General features: G+C 41.1%; 1 protein-coding gene across 2 annotated transcripts in view; it reads left to right on the top strand.

The window, feature by feature from the left end:
• LOC138580911 (serine protease 27-like) overlaps window positions 1-11,336 on the top strand; it is a 761,370-nt gene extending 750,034 nt beyond the window's left edge. Inside the window, exon 6 of one of the 2 annotated variants that reach the window (XM_069651842.1) lies at window positions 9,512-11,336. In XM_069651842.1, the coding sequence (XP_069507943.1) occupies window positions 9,512-9,772 (261 nt within the window). In that variant the 3' untranslated portion in view covers window positions 9,773-11,336. The remainder of the gene's footprint in view (window positions 1-9,511) is intronic. The other variant, XM_069651841.1, reaches the window with a different exon arrangement.
• Window positions 11,337-13,106: the final 1,770 nt, after the last annotated feature.

Here is a 13,106-nt window from a genome sequence, read left to right as displayed (position 1 = left end):
ACACCCAAGGCTTAGAATGGCAAACATGCACACACACATGTAAACTAACCCCCTAGAATCTCTAACAACATCGACTACGGTCACCAACGGCGTTCCAATCAACGAAAAAGCGCATTGAGGCCACACAAGTGGGGAAAGAGCACTATATAAATAACAAAATACAATACATTCTCCCAAGATGTTCTCCTTTATCCCCAGAGGTGAGTTTTCTTCCCATGAGATCCTCCCCGCTGAGTACCACCCTCAGTGGGACTATCGGATAGCGGCCTCACCACCCTGGCCTCATGGGAATAGGCTCCCCTTGGGGAGAAGTGATGACATCTCAGAATTCGTCACAGTACCTAAAACATCACTGTGATAATTAATGGTTTCAATATGCATCAAATAGATACATAATGTTACGTCATTTGCTCCCGACAGAGCTTGCTCACTTAAATATTGACATGCATTTGATGACGTCATGTATCTATCTACGGGACGTCATTACATGTGTATAAACAATGTAACAAAATGGTGCCCGCGAACATACATGCGGGATGCCACTTTGCCAACAAGGCCAGGATGAGCACATCAAGTACGTCAATAGCAACTTTCTAACCAACACTATATACTCTCTGCAAAATTCTATATAGTTCAGATTCTAATTTGAGTGTTGCCTTCAGCTAGATATTTTTTGCATCAAAACATGTCCCGAGTAATATATTTCACCAGCTTTCGAATTTACCTAAGTAATACAAATTTAATAAAGGATCACAACCCATATCTTGGAAACGGGTAACTGATTACACTACCCATTTAATTAATAGTTAAATCCTTCACAACTCATCCCATAACCTACATACCAATTGCATATCTTCTTATTCAACTGATCCCTTTGGGCCTGACTACAGATTACTGACCTAGGTATAGGACGATTTTACCAACAAAAAATGGTCGCAATGACCAAAAGTTCTAAAAATGCTACCACCAAAGGTTCGAACACCAAATGTTTGAACCTTTGGTGGTAGCCTTGTAAAAAAAATAACGGGGGCTGCGGTGGTGTCCCCCGCATCGCACACTCACTATACTTCATAGTATAGTGAGCAGGGGTTGCGGGGGACATCCCTGCAGCCTTCAGTTTAGAAAAAAAGAAAAAACAGGGGCTGTAGGGGTGTCCCCTGCATCGCCCCGCTCACTATACCATGAACACAACATTGCAGTGATTATTTCAATGATGCCTTTTTAATTTTGATGTACTACAGTAGTCTCTCAAGGAATATTACAGAATCGTTTCATTGACACAGTTATTTCAAAGCACTGAAGGTGACTGAAGGGTTACAAAAATAAGGGAACCAAAATGACTTCCTGCAAAAGGTATGTTGTACTTCATGTTTTGTTAAGAGTTCTAGTTTTTTTTAAACTACACCAGTACCATCCCTGTAATGATGAAACAACACTGAGGCTACATGCCATATGAAAGAGCACACAGAAACACAAGCAATAGAAATATCCCATACTTACCCCTCACTGTGCAGATGCTGCTTGTGCCCTCGGGTATAGCACTCGGAAGCAAAGGACAGCGTCACAGATGGCTTCATTAACTTGAGGACTTGGGGGTGAATTTGCAGTATTCTAGTATACAAGTCACAGGCTCTGCAGTTGAATAACAGTAGGCAGACGAGACTAAGGGTGCCCAGTCTCGCTCCCGTCCTTCCCATGGGCCCCCTGCACCCTAGCCAAAGTGTCCCTATTACCCAACAGAGTGTGGTGCAAAACTAAAGACAGGTGATCCCTATCGCCTAGACAGGTAGTGATGTCTTTAAGGTTGTAGCCTTATCTATCTTCCTCCCTCTCATTCTTCCGAAGGGTTCCCTACTCTCTCTCTCGCTCCCCCCAGGATGGATCTTAATGATGTTTGAATGTTTCTGCAGTCCCTCTCTCTCTCTCTCTCGCTGCCCCTCCTCTCTCTTCAACCCTGTGACTACGTCATCCCCCATCTTCATTAAACCATCTTTCTTTCTCCTACCATTCACCTCTCTCTCACGCTCTCTTTGCACTACTCTTACCTACCACTGTTAACACCCACCCCTCCTTCGTCTCTCACACTTCCTTCTCTCGCACATACTCCTCTCCTCATGTACTATCACACATGAAATACAAATACTATAGTGTTTCAAAGCTGGTTACCTCTCTTTCACACAATACCTTACCTGCACTCTTAATCCAACACTTCCACAACCTTTTCAACGCTCTGCTCCACCTTCTGTTCTCATTCAGCTGGTCTCTCGATCCGCCAACTTTCCTCATGACCTTAATTGAACACATACCTTTATCTGAGTTCAGGGCTTTTATAGCCCTGCCTCTCAAGATATTCATCCCCTCTGCCTTCCCATTGGCCTGTCGTGTCACCTGTCCGCTAGGTCAATCTCTCTCTAAACCTTTCCCTGGGGGGAGTATTTTTCTGGAAAAAGTTTTAAAATCCACTCTTGGCACAGCTGCCTTTTTTCGCTCATATGCATTTGATCTGATCGATGAGTTTCAGTGCATTGACCACTCTCCACCAGCCAGATGCAGTCTACAGCTTGATGGGAGGATAGCTAATCACTGGTAGCATGTGACTGGCAGCTGGGATCCATCTGCATGCATCTGACTTGTTCTGAAGTAGTGTGCTGGCTCCTGAATGCTGTGGTCCCGAAAATAAGGATCTAAGTATCCGGCCAGAACAGAGGCTGGAAGGCAAGTTTGGAAAGACAGCAGTGCCAATGGTTTTGCAACACAATGCATGCTCAGGGGGGAACAGGGACTGTCCCCCCACCCCAGCTCCCTCACCCCAACTCTGGGGTAGGCTTGGCTGTGGCATATGCCCTGATAGTATCTATAAGAGTTCCACACCAGCTTCCCTCCCTCACAACCAGAAGGTGTGACAATTCTCATACCATATATCAAACAGGGGAAAGGAGTTTTCACTACACCTTATGACAAAGTCAGGTACATATTTTAATTATTATTTTGTACAAAAACATATACTCCATAAAAAACAGTAAAATACATTCAATAATGTGTACCAATGAAAAGTAAATTGAAAAAACACATATTTCATCAGAGACCCCTATATAGAATGTTCTGGGGTGATGGTGAGGTTAGTATTGGGTAGTGTAGGGGATATGTTATTTTCAGCCCCTAAGCTACTTCCCCAAAAAAGGATGAGATGTAATCTTTTTATGTGTCAACAATTATTAGTGTTTCTAGGTCCCCTTGAGGACATAGCGTGTTCAGATAGATTTTAATTACACAGTTAATGGGCCCGTCTTCAGGACGTATTCTTTTCTTGTACACTCATTCATGTAACAAACAAGGTTGCATCACATCCATCATTTGTTGGAGCAAAGCAACTGTAAAAAAAACAAATGAGGCATTGGTTACTAAAAACTACATAAAAATATATGGCAATCCCTGTCTAATACGTGGTAGGTCTGTCACTGTCCTTTCATTTCTTAAGTGCAATGTGGGGTGCCCTTTCTAGGTGTAATTTCTGCATAATGTGCCGATGAGTGAGTTTAGTTACACGCTCTGCAACACACCAAAGAGAGAAAATATTTTTCGGTATGTTGTTCATACTATTTTGAACATCTTTTCATCGTTTTTGTTATTGTAATATAGTTTTCTTACTTTATTACACTCTTGTCTTCAAGGATTTTTCAATCTGTATTTTTGATATTGCTCCGTGTTTCCCTGCCCCATCATGTTCTTTATGATTTCTTGTTTAAATACAACAGAGAATCGGAACGATTGTTTTAAAGATAGGATATCGGGGTCAAAGATTTTGTATTCATTATTTACTTATTTTGCGTTCATTACGCAATCTTTTTACCTTTTTAACAGGGGTGAGAAGATTAGGCCTGGGTCTGCTTGGATTTGTTGTTAGTTGGTGGTTTGCTGCCTCGTTAATGGACTTTTTTTAGTCTCCCACAAGCGCCACGTTACTTGCATACAAGTGCTACTCCACGCGGCTCGTGTTTCTGCGGATGGACCATAATTGCAGTTTTAGCATTGACAGCTGTTTTTGTTGAAAAGCAGTATTTAGTATGTCCAAATTCAAATAACTTACTTGTTAATCACGGCAAACGCCCGCGTTTCCTATGCTTTATCTTTTGAAAAGAGGAGACCATCGCGGTCATGTGATCCGCTTCTTTATACTACGCGTGATGGCGTCATACTTCTTTTAACGATCCGCCATCTTTGGTGTACTCATATGGTTAAAGTTAAATATACAACCAAATGAAAGGAATGTTTTACCAACTGACAATGTTATTTCATTATTTTCCTGTTGCCTTTGATATTTTCAGGACGCGGGCATTTCTTTTTTAACTAACCTTTAACAAAGCTTGTACAATCATATGATATGTGTTTTATTTTACCCTATCATAAAAACTAGAGCGTTGCTTGATTGATCTGCCATGTTAGGTGTGTTGATATGATGAACTAAGTCGCTAATTAGAATTATTGTTTGATAATATCAACAAAGATGTTGTCTTGCTGCATTATGTTTCAACTCGAAGACAGTTTTGAATGAATGGTGTAATCGTTAACGGTGTTTACATCGAGTTTATATTTCCCAATGGGTCTCTTCTTGGAATGATAATTGCCAGGGTTAGATTTTTAATGATTTTACTGCGTTCACTTATGGGGATGAATAATCCCCACTCAGTCGCAATGTTGAGGCCATCTTTTACAGAGTTGAATTGGTAAATCCACTTTTGTTCTAACTTGCGTAGTTTCAAACGACGATGTGCTGGAACAGTTTCAGTTATAAACCAGTAGATAACTTCCTGGTTATGATGTGCTTCTTTGTAGTGTGCCACCAGTGGTTTATCTATTGTGGTGTTTTTTACACACGACTGGTGCTCACAAATTCTTTGTCGCACTGGTCTTTTGGTCTTGCCAATGTATAACAGGCCACTTTGTACAGTTTGTAAATGATTTAAAGCACCATTTCTGCCTTTCAGATCTATGTCCTCAATATTGCCCGTAAATCGGCAAACAGAGCAGTTGCTGCATTTGAAGTGACCAATAACTTGTTTAATCCCCCAAAGGTTGTTTCTGTTTGAGGAGCCTTTGCTTTTATGATGGGATAACTAAGAACCAATTTGTCATGTAGATTTGGCATTCTTCTGAATGCAAAATGGGGCTTATTGATTTTCAAATCCTCTGTTGTAATCATTCCCAAGTTTTTAATGATGAGTCTACCCAGATCGTGACAAATTGGGGAAAATGTAGAGACACATGTAATCTTTTCTTCCACAATTTTAGGTTGTTTCACTAAACAATCCTGTCTGTTCTTGTGTCGAGCTTGTTTCATCGATCTACGGATGATATGTGCAGGGTATCCTCTTTCTTTTAATTTTTCACTTAACTGTTTGCTATTAACGTCATAGTCATCTTTTGTGCTACAATTCCGCCTGATGCGTAGGAATTGTCCGTATGGAAGATGTTCTCATAAGGATTGGGGATGGAAGCTATTATACAATAGCAAAGTATTTTTGTCCGTTGTTTTTTAAAAAAGAGTAGTACTCAATTTGTTTGATGAAGACTTGAACATTTCTAAATCCAAGAAGGCTATTCTGTTTTTATTGGATGTCATAGTGAACTTAATACATGCCTCTGGGGTATTTAGCCATATTAGAAATTCTGACAGACTGTTTTGGCTTCCTCCCCATAGTACAAAGATGTCATCGATGTAACAATGCCATGACTTCATTTGGGCCTTGAATGAGTTCTAGTCTGCATATACTGATCTAATTTCTAAATCATCCATAAAGAGATTAGCTAAATCTGGGGCAAAGGTAGCACTCGTGCTGGTTCCATGCATTTGTTGGTAGGATTCGCCATCAGCCAAGAAAAAGTTGTTTGTAAGTGCCACTTTTATATAGTCAGCGATAAGGTTCGATGGAACAGTTTTATTAGGTCTTTTCTCAAGGTAAGAATGCATAATTTGTATACATTTCAGTTAGCCTGTTATACATTGGCAAGACCAAAAGACTGGTGCGACACAGAATTTGTGAGCACCAGTCGTGCATAAAAAACGCCACAATAGATAAACCACTGGTGGCACACTACAAAGAAGCACATCATAACCAGGAAGATATCTACTGGTTTATAATTGAAACCGTTCCAGCACATCCATGTGGGGTAATCGAGATTTGAAACTACGCAAGTTAGAGCAAAAGTGGATTTATCAATTAAACTCTGTAAAAGATGGCCTCAGCATTGCGATTGAGTAGGGATTATTCATTCATTGAATAAGTGGACGCAGTAAAATCATTAAAAATCTAACCCTGGCAATTAGCAATACAAGAAGAGACCCATTGGGAAATATAAACACGATGTAAACACTGTTGCCGATTACACCATTAATTTAAAACTGTCATCTAGTTGAAATATAACGCAGGAAGATAACATCTTTGTTGATATTACCAAAGAATTATCCTAATTAGCGACTTAGATCATCATATCAACACACCTAAGATGGCAGATCAATCAAGCAACGCTCTAGTTGTTACGATTGGATAAAATAAAACACATATCTCATGATTGTACAAGCTTCCTTAAAGGTTGGTTACAAAAGAAATGCCCACGTCCTGACTCCTGAAAACATCAAAGGCAACAGAAAAATAATGAAATAACATTGTCAGTTGGTAAAACATTCATTTCATTTGGTTGTACATTTAACTTTAACCATATGAGTACACCAAAGATGGCTGATAGTTAAAAGAAGTATGACGCCATCACGCATAGTATAAAGACGCAGATCACATGACCGCGCGATCGTCTCCTCTTTTGAAAAGATAAAGCATAGGAAACACAGAGGTTTTCCGTGATTAACAAGTAAGTCATTTGAATTTGGACATACTAAATACTGCTTTTCAACAAAAACAGCTGACAATGCTAAAACCGCAATTATGGTTAATCCACAGAAACGCGAGCCGCGTGGAGTAGCACTTGTATGCAAGTAACGCGCCGCTTCTGGGAGACGAAAAGATCATTAACGAGGCAGCAAACCGCCGGCTGACAACAAATCCAGGCGAACTGAGCCCTCATCTTCTCGCCCCTGTTAAAAAAGTAACAAGATTGCGTAATGAACGCAAAATAAGTAAATAATGAATAAAAAATCTTTGACCCCGAAATCCTATCTTTAAAACAATTGTTCTGATTCTCTGTTGTATTTAAACAGGAAATCATACAGAACATGATGGGGCAGGGAAACAGAGTAATATCTAAAATACAGATTGAAATATCCCCGAAGACATGAGCGTAATAAAGTAAGAAAACGACATTATCATAACAAAAACGATGAAAAGATGTTCAAAATAATATGAACAACATACCCAAAAATATTTTCTCTCTTTGGTGTGTTGCAGAGCGTGTAACTAAACTCACTTATTGGCCCATTATGCAGAAATTGCGCCTAGAAAGGGCTCCCCACATTCCACTCAAGAAATGAAAGGTTAGTGACAGACCTACCACGTATTAGACAGGGATTGCCATATATTTTTATGTCGTTTTAGTAAGCAATGCCTCATTTTGTTTTTTACAGTTGCTTTGCTCCAACAAAAGACGGATGTGATGCAACATTGTTTGTTACATGAATGAGCGTACAAGAAAAGAAAACGTCCTGAAGACGGACTCACTAAACCGCGTGATTAAAATCTATCTGAACACGCTGTGTCCTCAAGTGGACCTACAAACACTAATAAGTGTTGACACATAAATCTCATCCTTTTTTGGGAAGTAGTTTAGGGGCTGAAAATAACATACCCCCTGCACTACCCAATACTAACCTCACCATCAACCCGGAAAATTTTAGATAGGGGTCTCTGATGAAATATGTGTTTTTTCAATTTACTTTTCATTGGTACACATTATCGAATGTATTTTACTGTTTTTTCATGAAGTAAATGTTTTGTACAAAATAATAATTAAAATATGTACCTGACTTTGTCATGAGGTTTAGTCAAAACCCCTTTCCCCTGTTTGATATATGGTATGAGAATTGTCACACCTTCTGGTTGTGAGGGAGGGAAGCTGGTGTGGAACTCTTATAGATACTATTGGTTCTTGGTCCTCCTCCACCCAGCCCCCCAAAAAAGGGGACCATCAAACTCGTGTGTAGCATTTATCATATGCCCTGATAGGCCAGCTACCTTAGTTTGGCAGGGGTCCCTGCTCCTGCTTGACAGTGTTAAGACCCTGATTGTGTCAAAACAGTAAAAGCTACCCCACAATCACCCCAGTGAAGCTGCTGTATGTGCCCTAAAATATAGCACTGAGCAGTAAAAATACCCTACAATCAATCTTAACTGTGCTTGAGATCAATTGTATGCTTGAATTGGAAAGTATGAAAAGGAGAAGAGGGCGCCACTTCTATAAGGAAGCTCAAATGACAGAAGGTAGATTGTTCATGTTTTGTGAAAGTATTATTAATGTAAATTGCATAATTCATGCATGATGGCCTTGAGGTGTGTACACTAATGCCTATAGTTTTTGGGGCCACTAAACCAGCTAGTTATATTGAATACCCACTAACAAAAGGCTAGAAGAGGATCTGGTAGAAGACGTCAGAGCAAAAATGAGGCTGTTTTATGAATGTGTATGGTGGACACAAAAGGTGAGAGTTACAGAGACTCCCCCTCCACCTTGAACAGTTGATGGGTGGTCTCAGGTGGGAAGGGAGAGTCAGAGTTGGGTCAATATCACCTCAACACTTGTACATTATCCTGTGCACAATACGATTCATGGAATACTGGCCTAACCAGCTCAAATATCTGCTGTTTAATAAGCGACGGTACTCCGTTGCCGTTGATAGCCCTAGAAGGCCGCGCAAGAGCATGAATTCTCTAAAAGAATTACAGGTGAAGGAAATATGAGTATGAGGTGCTGAGAGGAAGGGAGAATGAACCACTCAAGGGGAACATCTAGCAAAAGCGATCATTTATCCAACAGATGGTGCAGCCAAAGCGGACAAGGGCCAGACTTTTAGATCAGATTGGAAAGCAAGAGAATGTTGATACATGGGCAAGCCTACCAAAGATCATGTGGATTACTCAGAAAGATGTGAACTACCAATAAGTCGTCGTTGTTTACAAAGCAACACCATGCTACTTTGTCATCATAGATCCCAGGCTGCACAGACGCCTTGCTACGTGTTTATGAAGTTCATAGCAATGAGAGTACTGTTTTTGATTTTTTTTCTCTGTGTTGCGTTTGTATTGAGGCAGAAGTTGCATTAAACACCTAGTAGATAATTGTTTGTGAAGGCTAACTATCTTTAAAAAGAGAGTTGAAAAAAGGAAATGTTGTCACAGGTGTATGAACGACTTTAGTACAGGAATAGCCAAGATTTTAATAAAAAGGATTGACTACTCCCAACCATTTCGTATTTAAATCTGTGATTACCATCAGTTAATCTTTGTTCTGTATTTTATTTTAATGTTTTCTGTTGTCTGTTCATGCTGCTGTTCTTTCTTTTGTCTAGGGAGACTCTGGTGGGCCCTTGGTCTGCAGCATTGATGATGTCTGGTACCTTGCAGGTGTTGTAAGCTGGGGGGTGTATTGTGGTCAACCCAATCGCCCAGGGGTCTACACGCTAGTCACCGCCTATAACAAGTGGATTCTAAAACATGTCCCGGAAGTACAGTTCGGGTTGCATAACATCACCCTGGATGCCTGTAAAACAAGGACTACCTTCATCTCTTTACTGTTTCCAGCTGTCGTCATCTCCTGGAGTGCTCTCTAAAAAGGATTCCCTTAATGCACCCCACACTCCCCCACCATGCTGTTTCTTCTTTTGTAATGCTCCTGGAATGTTCCCTGTTGCCAAGCTCAAATGCTTAATGGCTTTTTGAAAATGATGTCTGAGGAATATGTTGATTGTTACGGTGTAATGGTCCCCTAATCCGGTTCATAGACCCCAACATCGCAGACCAACTACTTTCCAAAGCGAGACCTTCCAAAGCAGTTCCTAACATTTCAAAAAGAGGTGGCCAAGGTTTTAGCTTCTCCATGAATGCGCTAAGCGCTGGATTTTTAACCAATGCCGCAACATGTTTTCAAATGCAAGGCATCCTTGCAGTCACTTGTTCCCTTATAGACACAGAAGCAAGTTAAAAACGGACTCTGAACTCAAATGAAAGGGAATTTTTAAGATTCTGTGAACTGTTCAATGTACGGTTTGGGAAGACACTTATCTTTCCGCAGCCACCATTACGGTTAAAATGTCTTCACAATTTGAAAGGGCTTTTTAGGTGTTTGCACCCCTATGCCTTATATGGTATCACCTCAAGTTCCGTTTGCTTTGCCATGTGATGCTTACTGGGAGAATGTGTTAAATCTAGAAAATAAAGCCAAAGGCCACAGACAGTGCTGTAAATCATGAGAAAATGTCTTTGAAAAGTTCTTGGGCTTGTAAGAAACACATCATTATATATTTCTCCAGCCTGTAACAAAGCTTAGCAAACCAACGAAAATAGAAATCAGTTGCAAGCCCCTCTGCCACGCTGTCAAATGTGTATGTGTGTTGTGGAAAAGTAGCTTGTGTTGCTGAGGAGCAATGCATCCTTGCCCATGGTGGGAACTTTGGGGCTCATTCCGAGTTTGGCGGTAATCCGGTTGTAATTCTGCTGTATTACTGCCAAAATCAGATACCGTTACCGTCAGTTGGTCCTCTGGGTTTACCACGGAATTACAAGTGATGGTAGGGTGGTGTTAGTCCACGTTTGTGGACTCCATTGGGGATTTATGGCAGAATTACCACCGGCTGAATTCGTTTTGTTTAATTAGATTAGTGTTTGTTTTGTTTCCACTCGCTATTTCCGCCGTTGGTAATTCCACCAAAACCTGTAATTTGGCGGTGCAGGAAGAATTTTGTTATTTCCATTACTGGCCACAGAAGTGGCCGCTAACGGAATTACTGCCACTTTTTTACTGCACCTCCAAACTCTGAATGAGCCCCAGAGTCTCTCACTGTATCTCAGACACCGCTGGTTTAGACCAAGCAGCTTTTCAGGACCGAATGTACTGTATCAATGGTTCCTGTTTACAATGTTGTATCTTGTGTCCTTTCTCTTTTCATGTAGTAATTTTTTAGATGGTTTATATTACGTTATTATAGGGTCTGTCTGCCTAAGTTTGCACACGCAAAGTGACTTTCAATTCTCACACCTCGATTGTTTTTAGTATCCCTGTCCTAAGTGTTGCCTGTGACTGTCTCACCTAGTTTTGTAATGTAATTAGTCATTTTCATTTTTCAATCTGGGAAAAATTATTTAAAGCTGTTTGTGAATAAATACGTATCATTTGTGAAGCATTTGTTTCTGAATATGACACTGCTGCAAAGGTGGCATGGCTCATGTTGATTTTAGTGGCATGTAAAATGCATGTTCCTACATTTTTGGTGGGCAAATACATACAGAAATGTTGCTCAATTTTCTTTATTTTCAAGTCCAGCTTTCTGTCGCTGATGATCTAAATCTTCCAAAGAAAGGGTTTAAGAGAATGATTTTTCTGCTAAACTGGAAATCTGCACGATTGCTGGAAGTCAGAGGTGGAGCTAGAGGTGACCTAGATGGCTGGGCTCTACCCCACTACTCTGGCACCTTTAAGAACCAGATGCACTGTGCTCCCCTCCACCTGCAAAGTACTCAAGCGGTATTGGCTGGTGCCCACTGACAGGCTCTTCGACGGACCTGGCATCACAATCTGCCTCCGTCGCTGGAGGAAATCGTGCAGAATTGAGGCTGAACATGTCCACTTCACTCCAGCCTGCATTTTGAAAGTCTTTCCAGAGGCGCTTTGCTTCGAACAAAACTAAATTTAATGAAGCACTTTCCCTGCACAAAAGCAAATGGATTTGTGACCCTACCCCGCTTCGCTCCACCTTTCCAATCAAGGTAACTGATCCCCAAGGGACAGCTATACACTCCTGAAATTTAAATTTTTTAAACAGCCTGTACATTCACTGCACCTGCGCATAAGGCCCGGAATCTGTGCTCTAGAAAGGTTCAGTGACTGCCTGCTATTTCTTGTTGTGTGGCGTCATCGTACTAGCTGCTGTGCGCCTGTATGGCTTATACCAATGATTTACATGACCAGGGCTTTGAATGCTTAAAACCAACATAAGGTTTAGCGAGGTTCTTCTGAAGCACTTTGCTATTGTGTATACATAGGATGGCCACCAAGTAAGAACAAAACACACTCAATGCTAACGTGACAGAGAAACCTGGCTTCACTATTAGGAGGGGAGAGGACTGTGATAAAGGTACACGCAGTTCCGCGCAAGCACACAATAAAATAGACAGCAAAATGTGCCTCATTCTAACATTGCCTGTATCCTGGCAGCCAGCCAGGCTACTGGCAAAGACTATTACCGTTTCCGGCTTTCGGTCCGGTGGCCCTGTCGCCTGATTCCAAGTACCACAGTGACAGTGTTAATCCCCATTCATGGAGCGCCATAGTACTCCATGAGGGGATTTGTCGTCATTACCGGCGCCATGTAATGACAGCTTTTTTTGCCGGCAGGGCACCTTCCTTACCTCCTGCTTTAAGCTGGAGGTTACACAGTGCCCCACCGGCAAACCTGTAGTTGGACAGGCCGGTAAAGTGCCAGTATACATCAATACAAGCACTTTTCCAGGACGACCTGGAATGAGGCGCAAATACTGGAAATACATATTCCTTAAAAATAAATACTGCATTAAATAACCACCGTTCAAATAAGATTTTTAAACCTAAACACAGGAGGCGTACTTTTCAATTTGGCAGAGTGACATAGCAAGGCTCAAAGCCATGTTCGCCTTTCTGTAGTGCTGTGTTAGATTTTCCAAAGGCACCATGCTCTATCAGCATAATGTAGCCTTTGCTTTTCTGCCCCTCTCAAAGTGCTGGGGGTACAACTTAAAACACCTGGTGGCTTTTCTCTGTGTGAAATATGCTGCCTGTTTGTACAGAATTGAAGCAACCTGCGCTAACAGGACAAACTACTGCATGCTCTATGATCTTGCTTATTCTTTTAAAGTTCTAGGGCTAATTTACTAAAGCATCGTGGGAGTGCAGACAGAGTTCATGCAAGCAGA

The sequence above is a fragment of the Ambystoma mexicanum genome, chromosome 3p (assembly GCF_040938575.1).
Source record: "Ambystoma mexicanum isolate Mex_15411 chromosome 3p, UKY_AmexF1_1, whole genome shotgun sequence".
Taxonomy (NCBI): Eukaryota; Metazoa; Chordata; class Amphibia; order Caudata; family Ambystomatidae; genus Ambystoma; species Ambystoma mexicanum.
Note: the sequence above shows the minus strand (reverse complement) of the source record. Positions and strands in the feature narration are given on the sequence as shown.